The sequence below is a fragment of the Fukomys damarensis genome, unplaced genomic scaffold, assembly GCF_012274545.1.
Source record: "Fukomys damarensis isolate Sample0158 unplaced genomic scaffold, DMR_v1.0_HiC HiC_scaffold_24, whole genome shotgun sequence".
NCBI lineage: Eukaryota > Metazoa > Chordata > Mammalia > Rodentia > Bathyergidae > Fukomys > Fukomys damarensis.
Window position 1 is genome coordinate 45,926,383 of NW_022900936.1, and position 14,826 is coordinate 45,941,208.

Genomic DNA, 14,826 nt, shown 5'->3' on the forward strand with positions numbered 1-14,826 from the left:
TGAGACGATAAAATGAAAAAGAAAAAGAACTAGCACTTTGACATCTCTGAAAGCAATTTTCATTATATATGTGTTCCTAGAGGAGAGAGATCAAGAGTCATGATTTCTTGTATATATATAGGCTTTACCCCATTAGTGGCTACTTCAAAAATACTTGTTAAAATAATATAAAGGAAAGTGAGGAAATCAGAAAGCCCATTCAAATACAATATTATTGTCATCCCTATCTGTGGCATTTATCCCCTAAACATAAATTGCATGGATGCTCAAGTCCTTCACACAAAATGCTGTAATATTTGCATAGAACATATACACATTCTCCCATATATTTTAGATCATCTGTGGATTATTTCTAGTATCTAACTCAATACAAATGCTATGTAAATAGTCTAGGGAACAGTAACAAGAAAAAAAGTCTGTATATGTTCACTGCATGTACAGGCAGCAATTTGTTCTTGTATTTTTTGCTTTTTCCCATATTTTCCATCAGTAGCCAGTTGAATCCATGGATGAAGAAGCCATGGATATCGGATGTCAACTGCACAGTAAGAAATATTACTGGATCTATAAACATGTCCACAGTTAACCCTTGATTTTGCTTTATTATACTTAATAGTCTTCCAAGAGAAAGTAAATTTGGAACTCAAAAACAATAATGAGGGCCAGGGATTTAGCTCTGTGGTTCTGCTGCCTGCCTCTCAAGTGCAAGGACCTGAGTTTGATCCCTGTACCCAAAAAAAGAGACAAGACAAGAAATATGTAAAGGGGAATATTTACTAAGCTCTTATATTATGCTTCTTCTATAAAATTCCAGAGAGAAATTCTTTTTACAAATAAACTATTATAGATCGGCTTTCTCTCTTTCATTTACCACTCAAAAAATACTTCATTATCTTATTGAATGACACAATATACTTGACAGCATTTCCATTAACATAACTTATTATTCCTATTTTAAATTAAGCATAATTCAGTATTTAAATATTTGTCTGTATGGTGCTGGAAAAACTGAGTATCAACTTGCCAAAGATTAAAATTAGACCCACATCTTTCACCAGGCACTAAACTAAACTTTCACCAGGCACTAAACTAAAATGGATCAGGGCCGGGGATTGGGCTAAGTGGTTCCGCCACCTACCTCACAAGTGCAAGGGCCAGAGTTCAATCCCTGGCACCCCCCCCAAAAAAAATGCTGACTAAAATCAAAATGGATCAAAGATCTAAATATAAAACAGAAAAACTAAACTTCCTGAAAGATAGGTTAGGTAGGATTCTTGAAGACATTGACACAGGAAAAGGCTTGATGAACAAAACCTCAGTACCACAGGAACTAGCACAATCAACCTGGGATCTCACTTTACTGAAAAGCTTCTGTACAGAAACAGAAACCACCAACAGAGTGAAGGGAAAACCTACTACGTGGGAAAAATTTTTATCAGCTGTTCCTCAGACAAAGGACTACTATCTAAAATATATAAAGAACTTTCAAATATCAGGCCAATTCAGCTATAAATTTCTCTAGTTTCTCATTCTTTATGGATGAGAACTATTCCATTTTATTTTTAAAAATCTTCTTTATCCACTCACCAGTTGATGGGAAATTGGGCTGTTTCCAATGGTTAGCTATTACAAACTGTGCCACTATAAATATGGGTGTGCATATATTGCTGTGGTATGATGCTTTTAATTCTTTTGTGAAGATACCCAGCAGGGGAATAGCAGGGTCAAATGGTACCTCTTATCCTAGTTCTTTTAGGAATCTCCACATTGATTTCCACGATGGTTGCACCAGTCTACACTCCCACCAACAGTGGAATAGCTTCCCTTTTCCCCACAGCTCAGCCAGAATTTATTACTGGTTGATTTCTTGATAGCAACCATGCTTTCTGGAGTGAGATGGAATCTCAATGTTGTTTGCAACTGCATCTCTCGAATGACTAGTGATGCTGAAAATTTTTTTCATGTTTATTTGCTATTTCTACTTCTTCATCTGAGAAATGTCTGTTTATTTCAGATGCCCATTTTTTGACTGTGTCTTTAAATTTGGGGGTATTATTTCTTTTTTGATTTTCTTTTTTGTCATTGTTTTTTTTTTAATTATTTAAGTTTATTGTCCATTAACTAGTGACTGGATAAAGAAGATGTGGTTTTATTATAAAATGGAATACTACTCAGCCATAAAGAATGATAAACTAGAGACATTCATAGCTAAATTGATACACACTGAGGCCACACTCTTAAGTGAAATAAATAGGACATAGGTGTAAATACTGAATAGTTTCTCTGGTGTGAGAAACTGAAAGTGTAAATGAGGACCAAAATGTATAATAGATAATATGAAGTAGGAAGAAAAGGTCCAAAAGGGAAGGAGAAGTAGGGAGTGGGTTGGGGGAAGGAAAGATGAGAAGGAAAAATGGGAGAAAAGAAAGAAAAAACAAAAACAAAAGTTTCTGTGAACAGGGAGGTGTGGAGGGGAAGAAAGGGGATGAGGGAAAAACAAGAACCAAGATATATCATGTACAGGTACAAATTCCCAAGGATGAATGTGATCATAATGTATACCTAAAATGTGTCAATAAACTTAATGGGAAAAAATTAAGTACTTGTCCCTCAGCAGTCTATAAAAAGGTCTATAATCTATATTTGTGACTGAAATTCAGTTTGCTGTTCATGAGTCAATAGATTTTTAAGTGATTGAAAACAATCAAAACAACAATTTTAATGATGTGAAAAATATATGGAATCCAGACTTCAGTGTACATCAGTGAAGTTTTACTGAAACATAGCAGCGTGCTTTCATTTACAATGCACTGTCTACATCTATTTTTACCTACTAAAGCTGAGCAGTTGCAGCAGACATTACACAGACTCCAAATTTAAAACATTTGCCATTGACCTTTAACTGAAAACATTTGCCAAACTCCTTATCTGTAAGGAGATGGATAGTGATATTGAAAGCGACTGAAGAATTGATTCATGTTCACCTAAACCTCAAGCTTCTATAGTTTCTAAACTACCTCCTAACTAACTGCACAATACAGAGGCTACCAGCAAGAACTTTACCTGCCATTTTCCTTGGGGGACCTGAAAGTAAAAATGGAAATTGTTAATCAGGGTTTAAGACAGTTATAAATGTCACATCATTCCTGAAAGTACAAGTTATTTATATATTTCTTCTGATTTTCTTTGAAATACTTCTGAAATGAAAATACTTCATATTATCAAACACTGGTAAAGTTCTGTTCTTTGAAGAAAATGAATGAAAGTGAAGAAAATACCTGACTTTAAAACCAAAGGTTTTTATAACCATATATGGCTTATTTCTTTGTAATTAATTGTTTGAAGTACTAGAGATTGAACCCAGGATCTTTGCACTGAGCTACTTCCCCAGGCCTTTTTTATTTTTTATTTGGACACGTGGTCTCCCTAAGTCACTAAGTTTCCCAGGCTGGTCTCAGATTTGGTGATCCTCCTACCTCAGCTTTCCAGACACCTGGGATTAAAAGCATTCACCACCCACCTTGTTTATAATTAAATTTCATTCTGGTAGATCAGCAGAGAACTTCAATTATTGACATTAAAATTGGAAACCTTTTCGGAGATGCATATGTTATATACTAAAATAAATGAAAAAATCAGATATATAGATCCACATTAAAATAAGACATAGAAAAATTTCAGAACTTTTCTGGGAACAAAATGATCCTGTAACTCTTGAGAGATGGAGAAAAATTTTATAAATCAAAATGAACTTCTTCTAGAATAACAAAGAAATTAGAATAATAATTTAGATGAGATCAGGAGCATTCAGGGTAGTATGGCTGTAGACTAGAACAGTAATTTTAAAAGTCTCAACAGAGTTGTTTTCCAACCAGAATTTCAAATAAGAATATTTTCAAACATGCTTAAAAGCAATAAAATTATTTCCCATGCACTTTCTCGTGTTCCATCAAGAAAAAAGTTTATATAGTCTTCATCAAAGAATAAAGAAACTCCAGATTGTTTCCTTAGACCTAGGCATGGAGGAGTACTTGTTAAGATACAAGACAAGCTCTATAACAAACAAGTCTCCCAAGTACAGTGGCTAAAAGAAGGCAGAAGCATCTTTCTCTCTCATGTAGCACCCCCATGTTGAGTAATACAGACCAACAGGACATTTGAGCTTCACAAAATCACTGAGGGGCCCAAATTTCTTTTGTCTTATTGCTCATCCAGATTGTTGTATTTTCCTCATATTCAAAGCCTGAGGATGTATCTGTATGCCAGTTCGTACGAAAAGCAGAAGCAGAAGCTCAAAGTAAGCAATTAAAATAAATTTGCCAAAAGAAATAAACAACAAAATAAATTTGCCTACATCCCTTCTACTTTTATACCATCAACAATATCTTAGGCATATGGTCAAACCTATGAGAAGAGAGGTTATAAAATATAGTTTCTAGCTATGCAATCATGGGTCTAATTTAAATGTCTGATTATGGAAGAAAAGAAAAACAGAATTCGGATATATTTTAATTCTCCCAAGAAGAATAATCAGTTCAGACTGACTTAAAAACTAATTTCAAAAACTTATTTTAAAAATTAAGACCAAACATACTTTTGACCTCTGTATCCATGGATTTCCTTTCTTCCAGAGGAAATAAATAAGCATAGTGAAAATCAGTAGAAACACAACCTTTTTAAAGGAGTCTGAACTAATTATGATTTATGGCAAGATAATGAATGAAAAAACACCAAAGTGTGCTCCTAACATAAATAGTGACATAATAACCTAAGTATCTCTTCCTCAACCAGTATCTTACCAGGAAACTTTGGACTTTCATAAACTCAATGCAAAAGAAAGTGTAAATATTCTCAAAGAACAGAGATTGCCTAAATATGCATGTGGTTGTATTTCCATGGACTATCTCTGTAGATATAAAAAGCTTGGAACTGTGGTTGCTTAGCTAAAGGAGTACTGGTTTTGTGCAAGGTCCTAAGTTCGATCCTGAGCACCAAAAAAAAAAAAAAAAAAAAAAAAGGAGTACTGGTTTTATTTTCACTATTCACCTTTTTGTTTTCTTTTTAATATGTATATGTTTATATTTATACTGTATCTAAGAAAAGAAAACAATAAAATGCATTTCCTTTATAAAAAGTGCCAGGCATGTTAGTGTGTATGTCAGTAATCTCAGAACTTGGAAAACTGAGGAAGGAGTATCACATAAATTCAGGGCTAGCCCGGGCTACATAGTGAGTTTAAGGCCAGCCTAAACTACATAGCAAGACCCTGTCTCAAAAAAAAAGTGTATACTCTGAACCAGCAAGCATAATTCTAGAAATTTATTATAAAGATATAATGGTATAATATTTTATAGTTAAAAAAGAAGAATGTAAATATTCAATAGTAGGAGAATGGAATTAATTATACACACATACTATGGAATATAATACAGATTCAAGAAAGAATAAGCAGCCGGGCGTGGTGGCGCATGCCTGTAATCCCAGAACTTTGAAGGCTGAAGCAGGAGGATCGCTGTGAGTTCGAGACCAACCTGGACTACACAGTGAGTTTCAGGGCAGTCTGAACCACATAGTGAGACCCTGTCTCAAAAAACCAAAAAAAGAGAAAAGAAAGAAAGAAAGAATAAACTGATTAAAATCAAAACAAAAATTATAAATAGTAACCATATTAAAGCATGATTAAATAAATACAATCTTTTGGCATGATTCCACAATTTGATTTCAATAAAGATTAAAATAGTTCTTTGACGAAGAAAAAAAACAGACTATAAGACTGAAAACACAATGGCATGAAATTACATTTGTACCACATATGTATGCAAAGAAAGAAATAGCAGATGTTACACAGTATGATATTAAGAGTATGCATAGGTCATCAGGCTGACTAACCTATAATACACAGCAGAGCCTTTGGTATTTTTCTTTTTTTTTTTGAGACAGGATCTCACTATGTAGTTAATATTAACCTGGAACTCACTATGTAGCCCAGGCTGGCCTCAAACCCACAGAGATCCTCCTGCCTCAGCCTCCCAAGTGCTACAATTACAGGTGTGCACCACCACACCCAGCCTTTAATCATTTTTTAATTAATTTTATTGGTACATTTTAGGCATATAATATAATGATATTCATCACTGGAAATCTGTACCTTTACATAATCTATGTTGGTTCTTATTTTTCCCCATTCCCCTGCCCTCCCTTCAACACCTCTACCCCTTCCTATTTACATAGACTTTGTTTCCATTTTTTCATTTTCTCACATCAATTCTATTCCCTTCTTCCCAGCATCAAAACAGAACTTCCCATGTCCTGGAAGGTAAGTTAAGAATTTTACAAAAATTAATTCACTTAATCCTCATTAAGATTCATTAAACAAGCCGGGTGTGGCGGCGCATGCCTGTAATCCTCGGGAGGCCGAGGCAGGAGTATTGCTGTGAGTTTGAGACCAGCCTGGGCTACACAGTGAGTTCCAGGTCAGTCTCAACTACAAAGTGAGACCCTGTCTCAAAAAACAAAAAAGTAAAAAACAAACTAAATCATTTCCCCAAAAATATTTCACAAGCATTTTTAATAACACAAGATTAATAGTTAAATTATTTTTTATACAAATGCAAGTTAGGATTCAGTAATATACCCCAAACCACCCATCCAGAAGTGCAAAGGCCAGATTTGAAGCCAGGCAGATTGGCTCCAAAGTCTGTGATGGCTTTCACATGCTGCCAAATGAGAGAGTTCTTCAAAGGCCTCACATTCTCAGGTTCTCATCTAAGTTTAGTTACAGGCAAGGGCAGCATTCTCTAAAACCTGCTCGTGGTGTAAGAGTGGATAAGTCATACAAGACCTTTCTTTACTAAGCCTGTACTATTGAATATATGACCTTTGGTAAATTATTTAAATTTTCTGTGTTCTGATTTCCTTATGAGAAAAACACCAATATATATATATATATATATATATATATATATATATATATATACTCTCTTATATATATATATATATATATATAATCTCCTGCTGTACAATAAATGCTACATAAGTGCTTATTGCTATTTCTGTTAAACTGAGACATTTTGACAAGAAAAATACCAAAGTTGAGATGACACTGTTAATTATGCTGTAAATTGCGTGGTACCACAGTCTATGCTTCCTTGAAGCCAACAGGTGGGGCACTGCTACCACCCTCATGCTTCAAAACTCATACGACTGGGTCCATCCAGCACGGAAGTTAAAAGCAAGAGCCATAATACCAGCTCCTTTGTTTCAAAATACCTCTTCCATCCCCAGTTGACAAGCTCTTTGACTATGTAATGTTTCATCCCTTTAAATCTGTTTCCTGCTCCATGGAATGATTAAAAATACATGTGGAGAGTTAAAGAATGAGTTCAAGGATGTGAAGTTCATAGTACAAAATATTCACTTAATATATACTCCCATGTATTACGGTATGAGTCTTAAATAGTAAAGAAATGTCTTTAAAAGAAGTCTCTGATATACTCAAAACTACTCTGTTTGAAATGAGGACAAATATATCCCTTCAAGACTGGCTTAACACCAAGAAATCAGCTAGTTCAGGAAAGCACTGATAAACTTTAGGAGCACGCTGAGGCCACATCTAATCTGACCAATCTAATCACATCAATGCCATAAAAGAGCTGTGTAACTTGTCAGCCATAAACTGGGGACTCAAATTCCTAAATTCTTACTCTGGCTCAACTACAGAGGTATTGTCTCCTTGAATATATTATTTTGTCTTTTTCTAACTCCATTTCCTCACCTAAAAAACAAGAACTAAGAATAGTAAGTTACCAGAAATAGCATTAAAGTACAGCATTCAGATCATTTTTGTCAGAGTATATATAATAAACATAAAGGATACTTCATTTACAGAGTACTAATGAGCACAGGTATTTTTAAAGTAAATCCATTTACCTAAATTCAAGAACATGAATATCCTTGTAGCCTGGTAACCCAGTAAATGCATTTTCAACCTGTTAAAAATAAAAATAAAAATTACAACTATATAGAAATGTGGAAAAGTACTGTATATATAAAACGCTTTTAAGATTAGAAGACAGAAATCTATTGTATACAGTTATTTGAAGATACATATGGGTCCAGCAATGAAAAAAATTTTTTCAGCAATTACAGTGTTAGAAAATAGCACTGCCATATTTTTCCTTTTCACTTGTCTTTTAAAGTTTTAACATGGTTCCATATTAATTTTTCCCAAATTATGAAAAGCATATTTTCATTGGCAAAACACTGCTTCATATCTTATGTGATGAAATATGGCGAAGTATTAATTTCAAAAAAATCTATAATAGTACTTCTACAGTGGTGGTACCACCTGCCTTATAAGCACAAAGACCGTGTTTGATTCCCCAGTACCAAAAAAAAAAAAAAATAGTACTTCTAAATGTTATTCTTTGGATTAAAAATCTGGCCCCAATCAATATACAATGACAAAGCATCAACTGTCTATTTTCCATAAATGTGAAAGTCTCTGGTGACATCTGTCTCTTGTTCCTACAACAGAAGAGAACTATGAACACGCTAAGCATTTGAAAGAAATGTTCAAGCCCTGAATTAGCCCCAGGATAGAAGGCTTGTAGATTGGCTGTCCCAAAGCAGTGGTCAAGTAACTTACATCAAAAAATCAGTTGGTGAAAATTACATCCACAGAAAATTGCAACCACAGATTTTAATACTGAGTCTTTAAAATTCAGCAATATAATTCCATATGAGCTTAGTGACTAGAGGAATAAAAAAGAATGCTAGATTAGAGATCTAAAAATAATCACATTATATGAAAATATTTTTTAATTTATTTTTTTCTTAATTTTTATTTTTTGTACTGGGAATCGAACTCAGGACCTTATGCTTACAAGGCACACAGTGGCACCACTGAGATAAATCTCTGGCCCATGAAAATATATATTTTAATAAAATTAAGTATTTAATTCATAACATTTCAGAAAGTGGCTCATTAGATGGGTTACTATGTAGCCAAGACCAGAATAATGGAAATAAGTTTAATGGACTTTGGGGCATCTCTGGGTATCTGTTTTTAACCAAGTCATTAAATAATTAGGCAAATGGAATTTTTTTTAACATCTTCATGTCTCACGCCTTAATAAAGAATTCAAACAGGACACTTTTTTACTTTGTTTTACTCTTTGTAAGGAAAGAGTAAACTCTTATAAGATGGAGATAAAAGTGCAATTTGTCAGACAAGGAATCAGAAGCCTCTGGTATTGAGTAACTATTATGTCTGGTGCTTTGCAATATTACTTCTAATCCTTCCAACATTCCCAAGACTTATATATTACCCTGGCTTTATAAATGAGAAAACTGAGACACTAAGATATCAAATAACTTGGCCAGAAACATATTTTTCATGACTGAATCAGAATTTATTAGAGATTCCTCTAATACTCAAGCCATATTTCTCCCACTGAATTACACTGCCTTCTCCTCTTCCTACTGCCTCCTGATAAATGTTTTAGAATTTGGATCAGGATGGCAAAAACTGAAACTCACCACATTTCCCTGAGTTAAAACTAAAGGAACTAGGGATAGTGTAAAGGAAGGAACACTTTGAAAGGCAAAAAGAAACTTGGTTTTACATTCTACTTCTAGAGCATCTGAAATAACCTTGAACAAGTTATTTGGCCTACTGAACCACATCTGTAAAATGAAGATGCTTATCCCGAGTACTCATGTGAGCAAGCAGAAGGCAGTCTGTGGAAACACTATGTGGTTGCTTAAAAGCGCTATGCAAGGACACTACATTAATGCTGTGACTGTCTTCTGGTACCCTCCCAAGCTTATCACACCTTCCTTCCCTCCAACATCATACCTGGTATTGCTGCAAGTTTGTCATGCTCCCTCTTACCTCTATCCTCATTTTAAAAAATAGAATAAAAGTTTCTGAAATTCATCTTCTCCAAATAGGCTTTCTTTTTTCCCTGTGTGTCTTCCAGTACTACCTAAGACACAATACTAAGGAAATAAAAGCTGGAAGCAAAGTGTTCTTCAGTTTTCAGTAAGCACAGTGACAAGACCCGCCAGAGAAAGAACTCCTGCCTCTGCTGTTCCACATGAAAAGTAGCTATTGAGAGACATTTTATTCAAGGTAAGAAGGGGACTTATGGTACAGATAAAGGCCAGAGAAGGCGGTATCTTCAAGGTAGGCCCAGACCCTTCATCAAATCACCTTTCCCTCTCTTGTTAAGTCTCAGCTAAAGATGGTTTTCAGAGTGTTTACTAGACTTTCTCTAAATCTGTAGTCATTTCACACAATTGTTTACACAAACACTAAGACTTATTAAGTGTTCCTTAATCCAAGAGAAAAAAGAACCAGACAGCCAACCTAAAACATCATCTGATGCCAGGTGGCCAATGGCCTGGCTGACATTTCTTCCACATAACATACAACCTTGCAATTTGGCCACCTGGCTAGGAAAATGAATTGTCTGGCTGACACTCCTCATGTCTGATGGCTGCAATAATGCTGTTTGGCTAAGAGATGCATATTTTTATTTCCCATCTGGGCACAGTGTCAGGGGAAGGAAATTAATCCAAGTTAATGGAATTGAAAGCTTTGGCAAACAAGAACCCAATCAAAAGAGAATGGAAAAGATGTGCCTTGTCATCAGGTGGAGAGGGGTGGGTGGACATTCAATGCCTACCATACAAAGACAAAGACAGATTAGAAAGAGCCTCTGAAATGGGTCATTCTTAACTGAAAGAAACTTGAGTGAGTCCTGTGCAGAATTTTTTCAGAAAGTAAAGTTATGGTATGGTCAAATTCACAGTTATTTAAAGAAATACCTTTTGAAAAATACTTCTTAGCAAGGAACAAAGATAGTAGGGAAATCTATTTTTACTGGATGCCTTTTTTGCTTCCAAACTTTGTAGTCTATATTACCTATGTGGTTACTACTCAAAAGTTTTTGTGTAACAAAAAGGAATATTAAAGATGTATTTTAAAAATTAAAATTAATGTTTACTCAAGAAAAACAATACACTATTCATAATTTCTTAGATGCTCATTTCTCCAACCACTGTCCAGTCAAAACCATGCAATGGAACTCAATCTTCCTTATCTGTGCAGCATAAGTTGAAAAGAGCACTTATTTGTTAGTAGATAGCAGTATTTATTTCTAGAAAAGAACTTACCTTTCTGTGAACTTTTTACAGAGCTTTCTGAAGAAACAGACAAGAACCCCAAGAACCAAGTGAATGGACAGCTTGAATCCTAAGTGTTCCTTAAAGCAGAGTGAGTACAGGAAACTTACATCTCCAGCAAACTGTCTAGTTCATTAAAACAAACAAATAAAACCACCCACCTCTAAAATAAACTCTTCTACAAGATGCTTGTAGTGCGAGCTGGAGGGATCCTGTAGCTCTTCCCTGTAATCCTTCCCCAAAAGGAGGATACTGAATTCTGCAATCTGTTCAGCTGCTGGTTTTGTGGGCTCTTCTACGACATTCACAATTTCATTGCTAATCTGGATTTTTAGAAAAGAACAATGTCAATGCTTATTTGTTCACAACAAATATTTATCAACTGCGTACAAAGTTCCAGACATTGGGCCAGAGGTCATTTCTGGCAATTAATTTTTATGTAGTATTTGACTTTGAAACAAATTAGACAGAATTTAAGATATTACAGTTATTAATATTAAAATTATTGTGCATTTCTACATTCCTTTGAACACACTGACAAGTTCAAGGGAAAATAAAAAATTTTCCATAGGAAATTACCAAAGTGACTTTTAAAAGATTTGACTATTATATAATTATCATTTAAAAATAGTCTAGGAGAGAGGTTCTCAAATTTCAGTCCTAGAGCCCTCTTAAACTCTTAAAAATAACTGAGCAAGTCAAGAGCATGGTTTATGTAGATTAGACCTACACATATTTACCAAACAAAATTAAAATGTGTTATGTACATGTAGCAACTTCCCACAAGGAATGTAGCCAGCCTTGGTGACTAACACCTACAATCCTAGCACTCGGGAGGCTGAGGCAGGAGGATTGCTGAGTTCAAGGACAACCTGAACCATATAGCAAGATCATGTCTCAAAAAAAGAAAAAGAAAAAGAGTGTAAACATTAGCTATTACACACATATATTAAGAAACTAAAATTTGCCTTCAGTCCAGCACAGCAGAGGAGACTGGAAGCAGCTTGTGACCCTCTGGTGGGTCTTCAGCAGGGAGCAAGAGGAGCACTGAAGCAGTGCAAGACCCGCCCCTACGGCCCAGCCCAGCAGAGGAGCCCAGCCGCATGGGAGTCAACACAGCAATGTCCATTCCCCACACCCCACGCAAACAAGAGAAAGAGGGCCGCTCTGAGGCTCCTAGATGAAAACTGAAGCCCCCTGGAAAAGTGAAGAAAATCTACAATAAAGGCACACCACACTACCATAGTTGCTAAGTCAGAGGGATCAGCACTTCACAACAGAACCTGGTCTAATTTCAGTGGAAAGACAGCTGGAACCTGCAGTACAACTTTGCAGAGTTCAACCCAGCAGGAGGTCAGAGATCTCAATTTGGGCCTTGCAGACAGAAATCAGCCTGAACCTCAGGGGACAGCTGCTGGCTTTCTGAGACTAACTAACTTAGATCTGCACACTCCTGCCCATGCTATCTATTGCGTCAACAGAGGCATACCCTGTAGGAAGCTCTCTATTTCTATTTGTATTTTTTTATTTTCAAAGTAATATTTTTCACTTATCTTTAAACATTTTTAAAATTTTTTATCTATCCTTTCTTTTCTCAATACTTTTCCTTTTTTATCTTTTTTCTTATCTTTTCTTTCCCTCTCTCCCACTCTCTCCCACCTCGATCTTCATTTCTCTGCCTCTTTATTTCTGTTCCTATTCTAATTCGAATTTATTTTCTTTTCTTCTCTTTTTCCTTCTCTCAATTGCCATTAGTTTTCAAATAAAGTGATTAAAGTCTCTAGCCTCCCTATTGGTGCTAATTTGTTCAGTCATTGTGTATATTTTGTTCCATCTTCTCGTCTCTTCAACAACTTCCTAGAGTTTGTGTGATCTTTATCCTCTGACTTCACTTCTAACCTTTCTCGATCCTATCTACTATCCCTCCCTCTCCAAGTCCTTCTAAGTTCCCAACCTGAAGGGTAAAGTTGCTATATTGAAGAGTTTATTCACTATAAATGTATTTTGGGTTAGTCCTCAATTTTGTTTTAATTCACACAGTTAAAGATAATAGACTACTAACTACCACAAATTGGTATTTTCTAACCTGTGCTTGATGCTACTATATTGCTGATTGTATCACTTGGGCTAAGGTGTTGTAATTGATCTAATCTGTTATCCTTCCTGGTATAATGAAAATGAGATTGTTTCAGAGTCAGTAGAGGCTCAAAATCTAAAGACAAGTTATCACAAGAAGACTGAAGTATTAACCCAGGAATTAAAAAAAGGACAGTGCCGACAAAAAACAGAAATGAGAAGACATTTAAACAAGGCATAAACACAGACTTCCAGCTCACCAAAGGTAAACTCTGGTGAAAACGAGGTGGAAAAGTCTGACAGTCAACCATCTGGACACCCCAAACTGATAGCACAGGAAGTAACAAAACACATAAATTAGGCTCTAGAAAAATCCAAAATAGAAATAATTTTCCAGATAACCACAGAGATGGTGAGCACAATGAAAGATATAATTAGAGACTCTAGAACAGAAACAGATTGAAAAAAAAAATAGATGAGCTCAGGACCATGATGGAAACCATGAATGTCCAGTATAGGAAACAAATGAAAACCTCAAATGCCCAACACAGGAAAGAAATGGAATCCATGAAACAGATTCAAACAGACATCCAGGAGATTAAAAACTCTATAGAAAGCATTCACAGCAGGATGAATGGCTGGGAAGATAGAATTTCTGGTATAGAAGATAGGATTGCAGTCAGTGGCCATGGAAAGAGGGGTCTCTTAAAAACAGTAAGGGATCATGAGAAATCGATCCAACAACTTTTAGATGATGCAAAGAAGAATAATATAACACTGATAGGAGTCCATGAAAAAGGAGGAGAAAGTACAAATGAAATTTTAGAAAGCTGTTCACAGAATTAATGACAGAAAACTTCCCAAAGAGGGGATAATTTTGACATACAGATAATTGAGACATATATAGGGCTCCATCTAGCCATGATCAAAAAACATCTACACCTAAACATATAATAAGATCCCAGAAGGAACCACGCCTACTCCCAAGCCAGCCACCATCACTCAAGTGCCGGGTAGGTAGTCTAGGCCCTGATCCACCACGGGAAGGAGAACCACGCCTGCTCCCGACCCAGCCGCCATCACTCAAGCACCAGGAAGGTAGTCTGGACCCCGATCCACCGCGGGAAGGAGAACCACGCCTGCTCCCGACCCGGCTGCCATCGCTCAAGCGCCGGGTAGGTAGTCTGGGCCCCGATCCACCACGGGAAGGAGAACCACGCCTGCTCCCGACCCAGCAGCCATCGCTCAAGCACCGGGAAGGTAGGCCGGGCCCGGATCCACTGCGGGAAGGAGAACCACGCCTGCTCCCGACCCGGCCGCCATCGCTCAAGCCCCGGTTAGGTAGTCTGGGCCCCGATCCACCATGGGAAGGAGAACCACGCCTGCTCCTGACCCAGCCGCCATCGCTCAAGCACCGGGAAGATAGCCGTGGGGGCGCCCCTGAACCCCCATAACTACCCCCCCCGCACTCTCAGATCTCCTGACGGTGCCAGGCTTTGGACCTACTCTGCAAAGACAGAGGTGGTCAGCAAGGGTATTTTTCTGAGTTCCCAATTTTGA

General features: G+C 36.5%; 1 protein-coding gene across 1 annotated transcript in view; it reads right to left on the bottom strand.

Moving 5' to 3' along the window:
- Positions 1-14,826, bottom strand: part of Impg2 (interphotoreceptor matrix proteoglycan 2) — a 94,326-nt gene that overhangs the window by 37,472 nt on the left and 42,028 nt on the right. Inside the window, exons 8-10 of the mRNA XM_033755888.1 lie at positions 11,352-11,513; positions 7,930-7,988; positions 3,064-3,084 (exon numbers count right to left, since the gene is read on the bottom strand). Of these exons, the coding sequence (XP_033611779.1) occupies positions 3,064-3,084; positions 7,930-7,988; positions 11,352-11,513 (242 nt within the window). The remainder of the gene's footprint in view (positions 1-3,063; positions 3,085-7,929; positions 7,989-11,351; positions 11,514-14,826) is intronic.